This window comes from Magallana gigas, chromosome 9 (assembly GCF_963853765.1).
Source record: "Magallana gigas chromosome 9, xbMagGiga1.1, whole genome shotgun sequence".
Classification (NCBI taxonomy): domain Eukaryota; kingdom Metazoa; phylum Mollusca; class Bivalvia; order Ostreida; family Ostreidae; genus Magallana; species Magallana gigas.
The window spans coordinates 48,083,928-48,099,586 of NC_088861.1; the positions used below are offsets into that span (position 1 = coordinate 48,083,928).

General features: G+C 32.8%; 1 protein-coding gene across 2 annotated transcripts; it reads left to right on the forward strand.

Moving 5' to 3' along the window:
* The first annotated feature begins 1,068 nt into the window (after positions 1 to 1,068).
* LOC105331174 (thrombospondin-2) lies at positions 1,069 to 8,002 on the forward strand. 2 transcript variants are annotated; one of them, XM_066072221.1, is made up of 7 exons: positions 1,069 to 1,174; positions 2,337 to 2,459; positions 2,636 to 2,794; positions 4,642 to 4,806; positions 6,238 to 6,402; positions 7,641 to 7,753; positions 7,843 to 8,002. In XM_066072221.1, the coding sequence occupies exons 1-7, from the start codon at positions 1,114 to 1,116 to the stop codon at positions 7,930 to 7,932; spliced, it is 876 nt and encodes a 291-aa protein (XP_065928293.1). In that variant the 5' UTR covers positions 1,069 to 1,113; the 3' UTR covers positions 7,933 to 8,002. The 2 variants fall into 2 exon arrangements, with proteins under 2 accessions (XP_065928293.1, XP_065928292.1); XM_066072220.1 differs by having other exon boundaries at positions 4,636 to 4,806; positions 7,843 to 7,989.
* Positions 8,003 to 15,659: the final 7,657 nt, after the last annotated feature.

Here is a 15,659-nt window from a genome sequence, read left to right on the forward strand (position 1 = left end):
TAAACCGAAGAAAAAAGCACTATTCGCTCAGCGATGGCTTTAAAAATATATTGACAGAAACATTTTAGTGTATTAAAAGTGTTTTGTTAAAAAAAAAAGTTTTTGATATTTCCCCTGGACCCTACACGACGTACATGTGAACATTTTTTTTAAATTTCATTATTTGATGAATTAATTTTTACAATCGTTTTCATAAATTTGAAATGAAAAAATCCCTTGGGCAGAAATACCCCACAAAAAAAAATAATTAAAAAAATTAATTTAAAAAACGTGAAAATGTTGCGCTTTTTTAACAAATGTGGTCCCGTATTATAATAAATAACTTTTAAAAGGACCAAGGAAATCGGGAAAGTAAATATATTTAAATCAATATCTAAAGGTAATTGATATCTATAAAAGTGTAACTACATGTTAGAAATTTTATTAAAGAAAAAAAGGCTAATTATATATGATTTGACTTGACCTCGTTCATATAGAATGTCATGAATATGTTTTCATGTTTTTCATTTTCTACACAATTAGCCGTAAAGGAAGGGGAATACTAGTACATTCATCAAGTCAAGCGACGCGTCATAGTGGTTCTAGCACTATAAAAAGACTATATGTGATCATTCACTAGACCTTGATCTTACGGTCATAATTTATTTAATGAAGCTTTTCCCCGTACTTAAAAGCTTTAAAGGAAAATATGTATAAAAAAACACAATTTCCCTATTAAATCATGCATACGAGGAAAGTAAATCCGAAACCTATATGCAATTTGACACTTTTTTTAATAAGGAGGAGATAGATAAGGAGCTTGTTTTACGTCGATTTTGGTCATTGTAAATATATTCTATTTTTCAAATATGGACAAAACTCCAAAACTTGTTACTTACTTCCCTCATATTCCATAGAAAATGACAGTTTTATAGAACATGATTTTTTTATTGTATTTACCAGAAATAAACTCCGATACACCCTAATATACAAAAGCAATGAAAAAGCACCACTGAAAGAATCTATATCTTGAATTTCATAACTTGTAGTTAATAACCTTTCCTTTACTAAATCTTGACCTCAAATGGTAACAGATAAGAGACAGTAATACCTTACACTCTTTGCAGGTGTCCAATGATGACACCGTTCTGTTGTCTTATTGTACTGGGTGTCTTGGACATGGTCTTTATTCCAGGTACGTTTAACTTGTAATGAAATTAAACGCATGCCAATAAATCAGTTAATCAAGAGTGATTTTTTATAAAGTTTAGCATTTTGTGGATAAGCTTTGACATAAAAGACAAAATGACCATCTTCACAACGTCAATATTTTGTGATTACGGAACTAGAGCTCCACATACACTTGTGTGGAGTTCTAGTTCCGTAATCACAAAACCTTCACGTTGTGAAGATGTAGCATGACGTGTTTCTAGATTTTGAGAAAGGTTCCTTTTATTATCGGCTTTAAATCTTGAAGAGTTGACCAGTCTTGCATCTGTTGATGAATGCTTGAACTAATGGACCCGTTAAACATCTATAATAGAAATGTTTAAGTTTTTGTACTTTTATAGAACTGTTAATGCAAAATTGGCTATAGACAGAGGTAGATGGTATGACATAGCTCGTGAAAACCGTATGTGTACCATATGTAACTGTTGTGAGATAGAAGACGGATTTCAATATCTGTTCCATGGTACTGATATAGCATTTAAAGAAAGCACGTTTATATGCATAACTTAAAATTTCTTCACTAAACCAAATGTTTCCAAATTGAAACAAATATTTAAAACTAATAAAAATATTGATGACTTATCTTTGTTAATTTATATGTTAAGAGTACAATTAAAGAGTTACGTAACTCTAAGTTAACTCTTTCGGTTAATTGTCAGTTTTACTAATACTAGTACTTTTTCCTTTTTTCTTTCTTTTTCTACTTTCATGCACCCTTCATCGCATGTAAATGTATTGTAATCTATGTACCATTGTTAATTGTATTTTTCTTGAGCAACATTGTAAATTGCATTTTAGAGAATAAGAATTAAATTGTCATTGGCATTGTCATTGATCGGCGTCACCACAGTATGAAGGCAAATGACTGCAATAAATTAATTAATCAATCAAACTATCAAAATACTTAAAAGATGACGTATAATATATATCAATGAAGTATACTAACCAATTAACAATCAGAGAAGCTCTTGCTTTATTTGGCATAATGTAATAGTAATTTAACAATTTTCTGTTCATGAACACTAACATTGTATTAAGTGAAAGTATATTGATATTATCAAATTTAATCTCTAAACTCTCACTACAATATTATCACAAAGTTTAACTCTTTGTTGCATTCTATGAAGCCGTGTCTGGAATAGTGTGTATGTCCGACGCCCGATGTAGGAATATGATGAATGTCGCGCCCGATGAAGAGGCTTACTGTCAATTCAACTTTTTCAGAGTTGGCTGCTGTCACGTCAGAAAAAGTAATGATTAAAAAACCTTATACATTTCCCACGTATTTACGCTACAAAATCACTGATTAAATAATCATGTATAAACAAAGATCGTATCAATCGAATTTGAGTCAATTAATACGTACTACATTATAACACCGATATTCAGAAAATCTTGATATGCATGTTCTGTCCCCTTGTTTGAGGACCAGCACACTGGACAGCATGGAGTCAGTGGGGACACTGCAGTGTGACTTGTGGTTCGGGAACAAGTTCATCGACTAGAACCTGCACCGGAAGCGGATCTTGTTCCGGATCATCTTTAAAAACAAAAACTTGTCAAGCGTATCCTTATTACTGTCCAGGTGAGTATCAATTTGAAACTTCTCGCTGAATGTGAATAAGCATGGAAAAAGGGAAGACAAGACACAACTGTTCAGGTAATTATTGGTGATCACGTGATACATGTACCTCAATCTAAAAGGTATTGTATGATACATAGAATGTGTTAAATACTGTAGATTGGCAAATAATCACGATGGTTTTAATTTCACTATGTTCGCGATTTTATATTTTCCCGCGAAATCAAACCCATCGTAAATACTATCATTAGTTTTCAAAAACGTTTCAATGCTTATATTCTGATCAATTGATTTTTAAGCAGGGTGATATTAAAACCAACGCGATTGGTACTTTAATGATAGAAATCGTGAAATCTTAACACCGTGGAATTAAAACGACTTACAGTAGTGGGCTTATGCAGTTTGATGAGTTCAATTAATGTGTTAATTAATGAGAATGGATATATATCAATAAAGAAATTATAGCGTTCATTTTGTCAGATCAAATGTTGAGACTCGTTCTTGCCTGTCTGTTCACCCGTCGTTAAAACTTTCATATTCACATTTTCAATCTTTTTTTTTCTAAATGATTGATTGTGAAATACAAACGTTCATTTGAAATTCAACACTAAAAAACAAGGGGGGGGGGGGGGGATTTAAACTTTCTTCTTTAAAATTCCCGAATCAAGAAATTTCAGAAAACCTCATCTGGATAACAACACTTCGGCAATTTTCCAATCAAACAGAGAAGAAACAATAATTAAAAATTGAAAAAATGGTTTTGAACGAAAGGTTGTACATACAGTTCAATACTGAAACAAAAATCATATTCATACTGAAGCCACTGAACAAGGAACTACTGCTAGGATTCTCAAGAAATGTTTTATTTGTTAATACTTTTTGATATGCAATAAAGATTCTAAATAGTAAATAAAATCAAGGTTTTAAACAAAAAGCGCCGTTGAAATACTAGCATACATCGAACAAATAAAAAGCAGGTCACAAACCAGTGTTTCTCAATCATGTAACTTTGTTCCTAAAATACATAAAATTGAAGTGTTACTTTGAATGTAGTTTACACAATATACCACACATTTAATTCAAGCAATCCAGATGAGGTCACATATTGCGTTTGAAAATCTAATATATTTTGTTTTCAACCTGTCAGCAGTAGAACAAACGACATGATTACCCCTTTCACTGCAACCTAACAATGAACTAGTTATATGCAAAATACTGCCTCTCAAGTCATACGTTACTGTAATAGTTAGTCTAGTTAGATGAAACATACTACATGTACCTCTCAAGTCTTTACTGTTATAATCTTAAAAATATATGATTTAAGGTCAAGATCTAGTAAATGATTCCAGAGTGTCTTTTTGGAGCTAGAACCATTATGACATCATAATCGATTTGAAGAATCTTTTCCCCGTACTTTACGGTTTTAAAGAATTAAATTATGTAGAAAATTAAATAATTTCTTAACATTCAATGATACCTATCTTTAATTTGACAACATTTTAAAGAGGAGTTCAAGAGCTTGTTTACTTCCGTTTTTGGAGAGACTGTAGGCATTCTAGATATATCTTATTAGTCAAAAATCGACAAAACTCCGAAATTTGGTCTTTATTTCCTTCATATTTCATTGAAAAGGACGGTTTAAAACATGATTTTTCGTTGTTTTTAACAAATATTTTAGCACCGGTGCACCCTATCAAACAAAGCTATTGTTATGAAGCATCGTAAAAAGAATTTATATCTTAAACTTTATTAACCTGTAAGCACCTTTCATTTACTAGATCTTGACCTCAACTGGCAAAATTACAAAATCTTTGTGAAAAACCTTAAATTCTGTGAATCATTAGTTACAGTTGACGGGTACTTTGAAGATTGGAATGAATGGAGCTCGTGCCTTCAAACCTGTGGCTCGGGGTATAGGACGAGGTCACGTGCTTGTATACCTCCTAAAAATGGCGGTGCTCCCTGTAGTCAGATTAACCGAGAGACGCAGCAGTGTGTGTTGAAGCATTGTCCTGGTATGTGCAGTTCATATTTTACATTATATATCAATGTATAGCATTTTAAGATGATTTATGTAGACAGTTACTATTGGAAATATTTATTTATAGCCATGCATAAAGTCTTCAAAGAGGTGAAACTGGATGTTTTAGTCGAACTTTTCAAAACTGCTATTGTTCGCAATCCAACTTTACAAACTCATGATTAAAAATCAGTCGAAGAAATCTATTCATCTGAAACTTTATTGAAGTGTCGAAGAAGACACATCTCCATTTTGTACATAGGTACAATTAATCCCTAAATCATGCATTTTTATTCCAAACAAAATTTGATTTACAAAATAAGAAATCTTGAATACCAAATGCCGAGCAAAAATATCAACTCCTCTGGAGATCGGGGATTCTATACGGAATAAGGAATCATTCTTTGAGTATTATGGGGTGATAATTTTGGTCGGGGCGTGATCAAATCCAATAAAGCCCGAAGGGCTTTATGATAGATTTGATCACGCCCCGACCGAAATTATCACCTCATACTATTCAAAGAATGATTCCTTATTACTTATATTTATATAATTTTAAGCCATCGTACGATTAAATATTTAAATATAAATAAGGAAACCCCGCTGGCGCCTCAATTGGGCGTCATTTGTATTATGGGTTATATAGTACAAAATTGATACGTAGTGTTATCACAGGCAAAGCCACTGGAAAATGTAGATATAAATATTTAAAGTGAATTATTATTAATGTATTATATTTGGTGTGTATGATATTTGATGAGAAACGATACATGTAGTTCAATAAAAAAAAGAAAACACGCTGCATGATTTGATTCACATTGAGCACATTTTTCAATGCAATTTTTTTTCTACATAATGATAGGTTTGTTGTCAGCGGCATACTGATTTTGAAACTTGCTAAATAAACACGTTTACAATTAGTCACATTAATTCATTCATGGGGTAACAAAATTGGGTGATGAACGAATATGGAAATATATTGTGTATCAACATTATTTTGAGATAAAAGAAAGTATTTTTATGATATTGAATATACATTTTATGATGACCAACAGTTCATCAGAATAAAGTTAGCACTCAACTATAGAACACTACGACTGTCTTTTCATTGCAAAAATGACTGAATTGCATGGTTTTATCTTTGTGAAAATTATTTTTGCGATGAAAAGACAGTACAGGCGTTCCATACTTATCATACATAACAATGACTTAATTTTACAAGCGTTGTTTTGAGACCATAATGCAACATGCACAGGATGAAGCTCTGCCATTCAGTCAACTGAATGCTAACTGAATGGTCTGGAAAGGTGACTGAATGGCACAGCTATGCCATTCAGTCACATTTCAGTCACCTTTCAGTCACCTTTCAATTGACTGAATGGCAGAGATTCATCCTGTGATGTATTATGGGAGTCACTGGTTACAGTTGACGGCTACCTCGAGGACTGGAGTAATTGGAGCACGTGCAGTCAAACCTGTGGTTCAGGACTTAGAACCAGGTCACGTGCATGTATACCTCCCCAATACGGCGGAGCACCTTGTAGCCAGAATGACCGAGAGACACAGCAATGTATGCTGATGCCTTGTCCGGGTAGTATACGTTTTGATTTAAATGTCAATATTTACAAGATTGCTTTCAATTTGACAAAGAACTATATGATGATAAGAGTTAAATTTGGCCCCAATAATTCGCCATTTTTTAAGTGTTTCGGGTACAATAAAAAGTTGACTAATTTTTTAGAAGAATTGATATAAAATATATTTTTCATCTATTTATTTGATTTATTTGCACTCATTGGCAGTATATGACGTCAGAAATGACACCATTTCTATAATTCAATCAAAATCAGCCAAAAATTGACATGTTTCTTTTCTATTTACGAATGGGAAATATAGAGCGCATGCTTGAACAAGGAAATTTTTTTGTCACTTATTAGTCTCGGCTAGATACATCTCTGATTAAAATATTTTATTTGGTCAAGAATGCGCTCTATGTTTTCGGAAGGAAAAACTGCTTGAAAACAAGCTGTTTTACGCTTAAAACGCAAAAATGGCGGGAAAAGATTGTCTTTACAATGTCATATTTCTAAATTGTGGGCACTCGAACCAAAATGAATATTATGTAAACACATCACATACATATCTGTACTAAGAAAACAAAGAATGATAGTAAAATGATGATGTTCATTTTAGGGGGCCATTTTAGGCCCTTATCATATATACTGCTTTGATAGACTTTTTAAAAGAAGATTTACAAAACATCGATAAACATTTATTCTAAAAAAATGTTTGATTTTATCCTCGCTTTTATAAATTCTAAAGTGGCTTTAATAAGAAGGCTAGGTGGTCAATCGTTCATATCTATCTTGGTTTTGTTTTTTTAAAGTATGATTTGTAAAGCTATAATGTGCTATTTAATTGCAAAAGTTTTGATTCTTGTAAGTTTTTATATTTTACTTTTTTTTTGTTAAATTTATACACAAAGCTCTTTTTTATATGGATCAAAGTGGTCATGACCCTCAAACACTTAATCTGCACTTTTTATAGAATTGTTTATTATTGTTGATTTTATCCACAAAATTAAAAAAAAATCATTAAAAGGAGCTATTGTTCACACAGAGTTTTCTAAAAATTGTTATTTTTTTTCTCAATTCGCAAATAAACGATTAAAACGAATATTTGCGAAACCACATTATTTCATTTTTATGTGTTTACAGGATTATCATGGTTATATAATGTTTACAGGATTATCATGGGTATATAATGTTTACAGGATTATCATGGGTATATAATGTTTACAGGATTATCATGGGTATATAATGTTTACAGGATTATCCTGCCCCGAATGTGATGCAGACTTAAATTGTGTAAGGAATCGGACCTGTTCACCTGGAGAAGTTTGTATGGTTCGGAACCGTCCATTCAACGTTAATTGTGTCAAGGTAATATATAAAAAAAACTAGATCTTGTAAAAAAAAAATCATTACTTCTTTAAACAATTCCTAACAAAGTTCCATTATTTCTTTTCTAGAAACATGACTGCTCTTTGCAGAAAAATACGCCTGGTGCTGAGATCGAGTGTTGTGAAGATGACCAGTGTGTCACTAATATCTTACCTTAAAAAGGCTTTTGCAAGAATAAAACAGAATAGAAAAAAAAATAAAGCTTAAAGTTTTTGAATTTAAAGAAAGGAAAGCGGGAGATAAAGAGAGTAATAGTGAAATGAACATTACACATTACGATTTGTTATTGTCATTTTTTTCATGCACAGTTTTCCATTCAAACGAAGCAAGTAATTTTGATCAATGAATTCTGGTACGTTGATGTAGGTAGACCTTTGATGCCCTGGCTGATAAAGCCATGCTGTTACATTTTCGAACACGATCTCGCATTGGATTCCATATAATAGCGGTTGATATTCTTGAGGAGCGCATATATATGGAGGGTAATCGTGTTAAAAAATCCAGACATGTAAACTTGTAAATCCGAATTTGCAATCGTGTTGATGTGTGAGCCTGAGTATGAATATGTGTAATTCTGATCGTGTAACCTATAAAACTCGGGCATAAACACGTGTAAGATTTGACTCAGTTCCTTGGCATGATGCACATTTTGCAACTTTATTGTTTACATTAGTTAATTAAACCTTCAACTTTGCACACTTTCAATCCGTAGTTGCTGCATTTGTAACTTCAGGCTCGGTAATAGCACATCTGACATGATACAAATTGACAAATGTAAAGTCTACAAGTTTGTCGAATTTTGACATGACCTTATATGGAAACAGTGACGTCACTGATAGAAAAAAAGCTAGCTGCAGGTAAAGGCATGCCGTAATCGCCGGAATAGGGACGGAATAAAAAAAATATTACCTATAATCATATTATCTCTGGATAACAACATTTAATAGAGTATTATTTTTCGGAAAATTAAATTATGAGATTGGTGTACATTTTATCAAGAGAAGGTATAAAAGATGCGAGTAAAGAATTCGATTGGCTTCAGATATCCTCTTAGAACTGAAAAAAATTACATTTAATGAATTTGTTTGAATACACGTGTATAAAGATATATACGCATTTTCATTCATAGGCGTCTGGACCGGGAAGGGGGGCATGGGGGGGGGGGGTGGACTAAGCCCCCCCCCCCCCCCCCACACTTTTTTGCCAAGTTAGACCTAACCATTAGGAACATAGCAACAGGGAGGATTCACCCCCCCCCCCCCCCCTACTTTTTCCTCGCAACACACAAAATTTTCCTTAAAAGACCTTAAAGAGAATGAAATATTAATAGTGATATTGAAAATTAGAGTCATAGTAGGTATACTAGCACCCCCAGCCCACCACCACCACCACGGATTAGGAATGTCATGATTTGGGGGGAAAAATTGGGCAGGTAAGATTGAAGTTATTGGTATACCCTCCCCCACGAATTAGAATTTTCCTTGATTATGGGAATTCTTGTCAATATTTTTCATGATTAGTTTAGCCCCCCCCCCCCCTTCAATTTGCTTCTGACGCCACTGTTATTAGAGTACATGCAACAAATTGATAAAGTATAGGCCTCGGCTGAATTAAGAAAATATCTCCAAATGCATCCTTATCGCTACCACAAAGTTGTGACAAGACCCCCCCCCCCCTTACGCGAAAAATTACACGGGGTTCGTCAGCTGAGTTGCAAAGTTATCGATAAGAAAAACAAACTATTTAAAGACATTGGTTTTGAGATTGTGATTACCCGGTAATATGAGACATTAGAAGCGACACCCTCTTTAAAAAAATGAATAAAAATTCCAAAGATAAGGTTAACTGTCGTGAAATTAAAATGTGTATAAATTATTTTAAGAAATGTTTCTTTGCATTGTCGGCAATATATAGGAAAAAAAGCCTATCATGCAGGAAAAAATTGACATTTTTTAAAAATTATTTTAAGCAATTATTACGGGATTGAGTATAACGTCCTGAATGTCGGTTCAATACAGACTCACTTTGTGAAGTTGGCTGATAAAAATTTTCTGGAGAGCTAGTATAATACAGCTTTACAGCCAATTGTGAACTAGCTGCAGGTCTGTAGCTCCCTGTCTAAAAATACAGATAGACGATCTTTGAGCTACAGTGCCTCCCATAGTAAAACTTCAATTTACGGCGCACAAAAAATATGCGCTAGTTTTTTTTTATTATTATTGAAGATTGTTTTATTATTTATCTTTCACTTACACAACAACAAAAAGTATAAATACATGTAAAGTAACATACATTTTTCCGCGAAAAATTACCAAATCCTTGCAGGTCGTTTATTCTAACTAATTCAGAAAAATAACAAGAGTAAAAATGGGGTACTCTAAATGCAATGTTTGCCCAAAAATGACTTAGTTCAACAGCTGATATTTTTATAAATTATCAGAAATCAAAATCCTAGCAATTTGCATACTTCTGATATATATGTGTAAATTATCTGCAAAAGAACAACTTCCTATCTTGAAAACTGTTCGAGGAGTTATCGGTACAATAAGGGTACCTTTTTGACAGCCACTCGCCCGTCTGCAATTTTTACTATTTCAATAATCGGAAACCCGGTAAAAAATTCACTCTCAAAATTCTTAGAATTCAGAAGCAATGGAGTTACATGGGACCTCACGGCGGTCTTCGAACCCCATGTCGCTCAAAATGTATTTACCCCCTTAAGAAATTTATTGATCCGTCTCATTTCTAGAAAAAAGTACGCATTTACTTATATTCCAGTTTAAATTACATGTCAATTTTTATTTAGAGATATAAGATATTAGGCATTTCCTTTTATAATACCATGATAATTATATTACGGAAATTAGCGCATTCGTCACATCGGCAACGATTTTTTTTTCTACATGAACCTCTTCCTGTTTGGTCGAGTTTCAATCGTACCTCAATTTTTTTCCTAAAAATAATACCGGTGTTTTCGATAGAAAAGGTGTCGTTCATTAAAAGCTTATTGCAACAGTTAAGCTGAATATTATGTTTATTTTTCGTTCATTCCGGTCCGGCGGTTACGGTATGCCTTTTCCCGCAGCAAGGCAGTTGCCATATAAGGTCATGTCAAAATTCGACAAACTTGTAGACTTTACATTTGTCAATTTGTATCATGTCAGATGTGCTATTGCCGAGCCTGAAGTTACAAACGCAGAAACTACGGATTGAAAGTGTGCAAAGTTGAAGGTTTAATTAACTAATGTAAACAATAAAGTTGCAAAATGTGCATCATGCGAAGGAACTGAGTCAAATCTTACACGTGTTTATGCCCGAGTTTTATAGGTGACACGATCAGAATTACACATATTCATGCTCAGGCTCACACATCAACACGATTGCATATTCGGATTTACAAGTTTACATGTCTGGATTTTTGAACACGATTACCCTCCATACCGCATATGATATTCATTCCTTGAATTTAGTGCAAATAACAAACCACTTACACTACTTCTTATTTCTCTAGAACTTAATTGGTTTACATATCTAAAACATTCATGTATTCTGGTGTTGTACCATTTAAAATTTTAAAGGCTAACAAACGTTTTCTGAATATAAAATAATCCCGAATTAGAATCCATTGTAGTACTCTAAAATATCATCTGAGGAAGCATGACTGGATTTAACGTTCAGTATAATTCTAGCTGCCCCTTTTCTGTAAATTAAACACACATTGAGTTTTATAGGTTCTCTACGTTCATTAACTCTGAAGATTTAGTAGGTGAGACAACCCTCACTGACTTCTAAATAACCTCACAAACTCAGATGTATGTGATGGATCAGAAGTAGACGAACATGCGTCATTTATAAAAATATTTCTTGAGGATTTTTGGTACAACATCTCAATAATATAGACCTGTAACAAATTTGCAACTCGGCATTGTATATATCATCACATGACAAGAATATGCGATTAAAAAAATCTTCTTTGTGTTTGCCCTCTACTGTGTTTAGTTTGCCATGTTTTGTGTTCAAGGTTTTTTTTTATTCTAGATAATGAATCCTAACTGCAGGCATGTATGTACATGTAGTTACCGGTCTGAAAAAATTGGACCATCCACACATTTGGAATGTATTTTTAAAATACGGATGATTTCTGCCAGATGTACCCCACATAAATTGGCAGATAACCAAACACGGGCATGAGAACTAAGTGCTAAGAGGTTGCTAATTTTTTTCCAAATTCAGTAAAAGTCATTTTTTGAAATACTGTTACTAGCCTTTGGACTGACTAATCTTCCTTATACGCAAATTCTGTGGAAAAAATAGTACCATTATATTCTTCATGCAATTTACTACTGATATCGTCTCTTTGCCTCTGATAGTCTTTTAAACACCATCACCAGCTCCGTAAATTGAAGGGATGCACCTTGTTTAGATGTAAAAATGGGGACACTTGATCTCGATGTGAATTTTCGGAGGTCGGTAGCATGTTCTGGAGAAAGTAAACAGACGATATTAGTAATAAAATATATCATTAATGATACTGATTTTTCCACATTATTTGCACCCATATAGGATTATTCAGTCATAAACTAGCGCACGTTTTTGTTCGCAATAAATTCAATTTTATTTTCAATTGGTGGCACTGTAGCTTCAATATCATCCATCCAAAACGTTTTTTTTTCAACATTAGCAGACGACTCGCTCTATTGAATTGACTGTAAGTTTAAATCTATATACTGTTTGAAAGGTGTTAATTAAATACAGCTATTTAAGAGTACAGTAAAACACGGTTATAGCGAACACGTTTTCAATGAATTGACGCTTGCAGCTTACAGCGAAGTGATTTTCATTCCCCGAGACTATATTACATGTTGTAAACTTAACGGATATTACGAATTACACTTATAACAAAGTAAAATCGCCCGTCCCCAGCACTTCGTTATAGCGTGTTTTACTGTATCAATTTCCACAAAATCGTGCATTGCGTTATCGCGCTGTTCAGTAAAACATATAATTTATCGACCAGTCTTCGTAAATACCGGTATATTCTTATAAAAGTCTACAGAAGAGCAAACATGTTTATTTCTGTGTGAACTTTTTGACGGTTCACAAATTAATTTTATTTACGTGATAATCACTTAATACGAAGCAATTATCAATTTTAAACGAAAATAGTTTTTAGAAAATCAATGTTGAAAATTTAACCGGGATTTTATTTTACTAGCATTATTCTATTTTCTCTTTTCTATAGAGTTTTACCATACATTGGCCATTTTCAAAAAAAATTACAATCCCCATGCTTTTTTTACTATCTTTTAGATTTCTAAAACTATATAAATCGTTTTCTTTTACTATCGTTATTACTATTTTCTTTATACTCTGTTGTTCCTATTAATATCTCCATTTTTCTCTATCTTTCAGAATTCTAAATATATGATTATATTGATCATTTTGTTTAACTATCCTTATCCCCATTTTCCCCTTTCTTCTAGAATTTTAAAAATACTATCATATAGTAGAAAAAAATTATAAGGATAAAAAATTCGGACAAGCAATGAAATGTATTTTATTTATGTAAGTTACATACACTCTTATGGAGATCAGATTCGAAGTCATTTAAAATTTATAATACCAAACCAAACTGTGCGTCAGATATTACATCATTTGAAGAAGACCATTCTAACAGCTTATTATTTAAGACAGATGTAAAGATCTTAGCAAAATGACTTTCTAGGGTAATAAAATCCTCTATACAGTAGTTATTAGTATCATTAGTGTCCCCCTGTTTTCCTGGTACAAGTTACAATAGTTCCACACGAAGAAGCTCTTTGAAAGACAGTAAAATATAACTTACAATGAAATAAATGTACATATACCAACAATCGTTAAAAAATAAATCTTAATATCACAAAGTACTCATTCGATAAATTATTATTATTAAGACCCGCGGCTAGTTACAATGAAATTGTTGTACCAACAATGCTAAAAAGTATATATATAAATATATATACACAAAAAAAACTCATTCGATAAATTATTAAGACACGCTGCTTTCCTTTACATGTATGTACTTACAATGTGTTTGTTTCGTACTTTGTAGAGCTGTAAATGTTTGTTATGGAAGAAAGTGTGCGGAAGGCGTTTACAACTGAATTTTAGAAAAGAGACACATTATTGGCGCTAATGCATAAATCATCAAACACCACTCTTTTGCTTTGGTGTCAATTAAGAACGAACTCTACTAACCATTTCATTGTCGTATAGATTTGTAGCAAACTAGCCATACAAACGTATTTCTATGATATCGATGAACACGTGACACGATTCACTTTTTTTATATTTTATATTAAGTTATTTTTAAAGTAATTTTATTTTAAAGTTAACGCGGCTGGGTCGTCTAAAATTAACCACCAGATCCTCATTTATTTTTAGATACACGCATGGTGCATTTAGCTATAAACTATATCACTTTGAAACTTTTCAAAAAAATCTATACACAGCTTGCCTTTAAAAGGAGATTGACGTAGTTTGAAAATGGCAACGGCAATCCAGTCTTATTTAATTGTACATAAAAAAGTAATCTGTTTAATTAACATACATCAATTTTGATTAAAGAATGACTTATACTATACTCTGTCCCAAGATGTCCTCGATTCACATTTTGCTTAATTGCTTGATATTTAAAGATACCTCAGGGTTCAAATGATATTCATTCAAAAGTATGAAAAATTTCCAAAATTACTCAGTCAAAACGCCCCTGTTTATCAGGTTTCAATATACTGTGAAATCATTAAAAGGACATGGTCACGATTTTGGTCAAATTTTATTTTTCTGTTTTAATTATTTACAACGATTTAGGACTGCAGTTCTAATGATCAAATGAAATCTGGGTGCCAGTCGATGAGTTTTAAGCAAGATACAGGGCTCACAATTCTTCGTCATGTAAACTAGGCTTGTGCCCTGTTTTTGTTTACATACACGTAGGTTAAATATACCAGTAAAAATCTTTTTCAAGCTGATTTGTCTATCGTTTTATTCATTTTAGGTTTAAATAAACAGTTACTAACTATTAACACATTCATTTGAGGTCTAAAACTGGAATATTTACTTCAACAATCAAATTGTAAACAAAAGCTTTGTTTACATAGTGGAGAATTGTAAGCTTTGTAACTCGCTTATAACTCAAGAAATGACAATCAAATTTTGGTTGCCTATTAAAAATGCCTTACTGCAGTTGCAAACATTAAAATCGATAAAAATGATCAAAATCGTGACCATGCCTCTTTAAATTCGTAGTGGCTCAATTTTCATGGAATTTATGGGTAGCCCTCCCCCACGAATTTACAACCTCAACGAAAGCAAATTTAGAAAGAGTTATCTTTGTAACTAAAACTGAAAACCGACGCATCCACGAAATTTCATCCCCATGATTAAGCAAAAAACCAACAATCCACGTAAATTGGTCCCCACGAATTTAAATGATTCCACAGTTATGCTTAAAAATGTTATGTCTACGGGGATTTTGTATTGCAGCAAGCCCGGATGATAACGTTGAAAAATTGCGCGATGTTTTCCGAGTGTATTCCGAATGGAGAAAAGATGTAAACATTCTCCATCATAAATCTCCGTAAGGAATCTGTTTTCGTTCCTGTGAATTTTTCCGAGTGAAAGATGATAATGTGTCAATGAAATTATTTTGGAAATTTTCCCTCTCACCTATTTTTATCGCACTTCTTTCACAGGTATGTGTATTTGTATAAAAAATCGTCCAAATGTGCTGCATAAATATCTTGGGACAGACTATAACAGTATTATAACGAGTTTATCATGAAGATCAATTCTATATAAAAATCAAAAATTGGTGGTTTCGGATTTTTTTCGTTCTTTCCAGTTT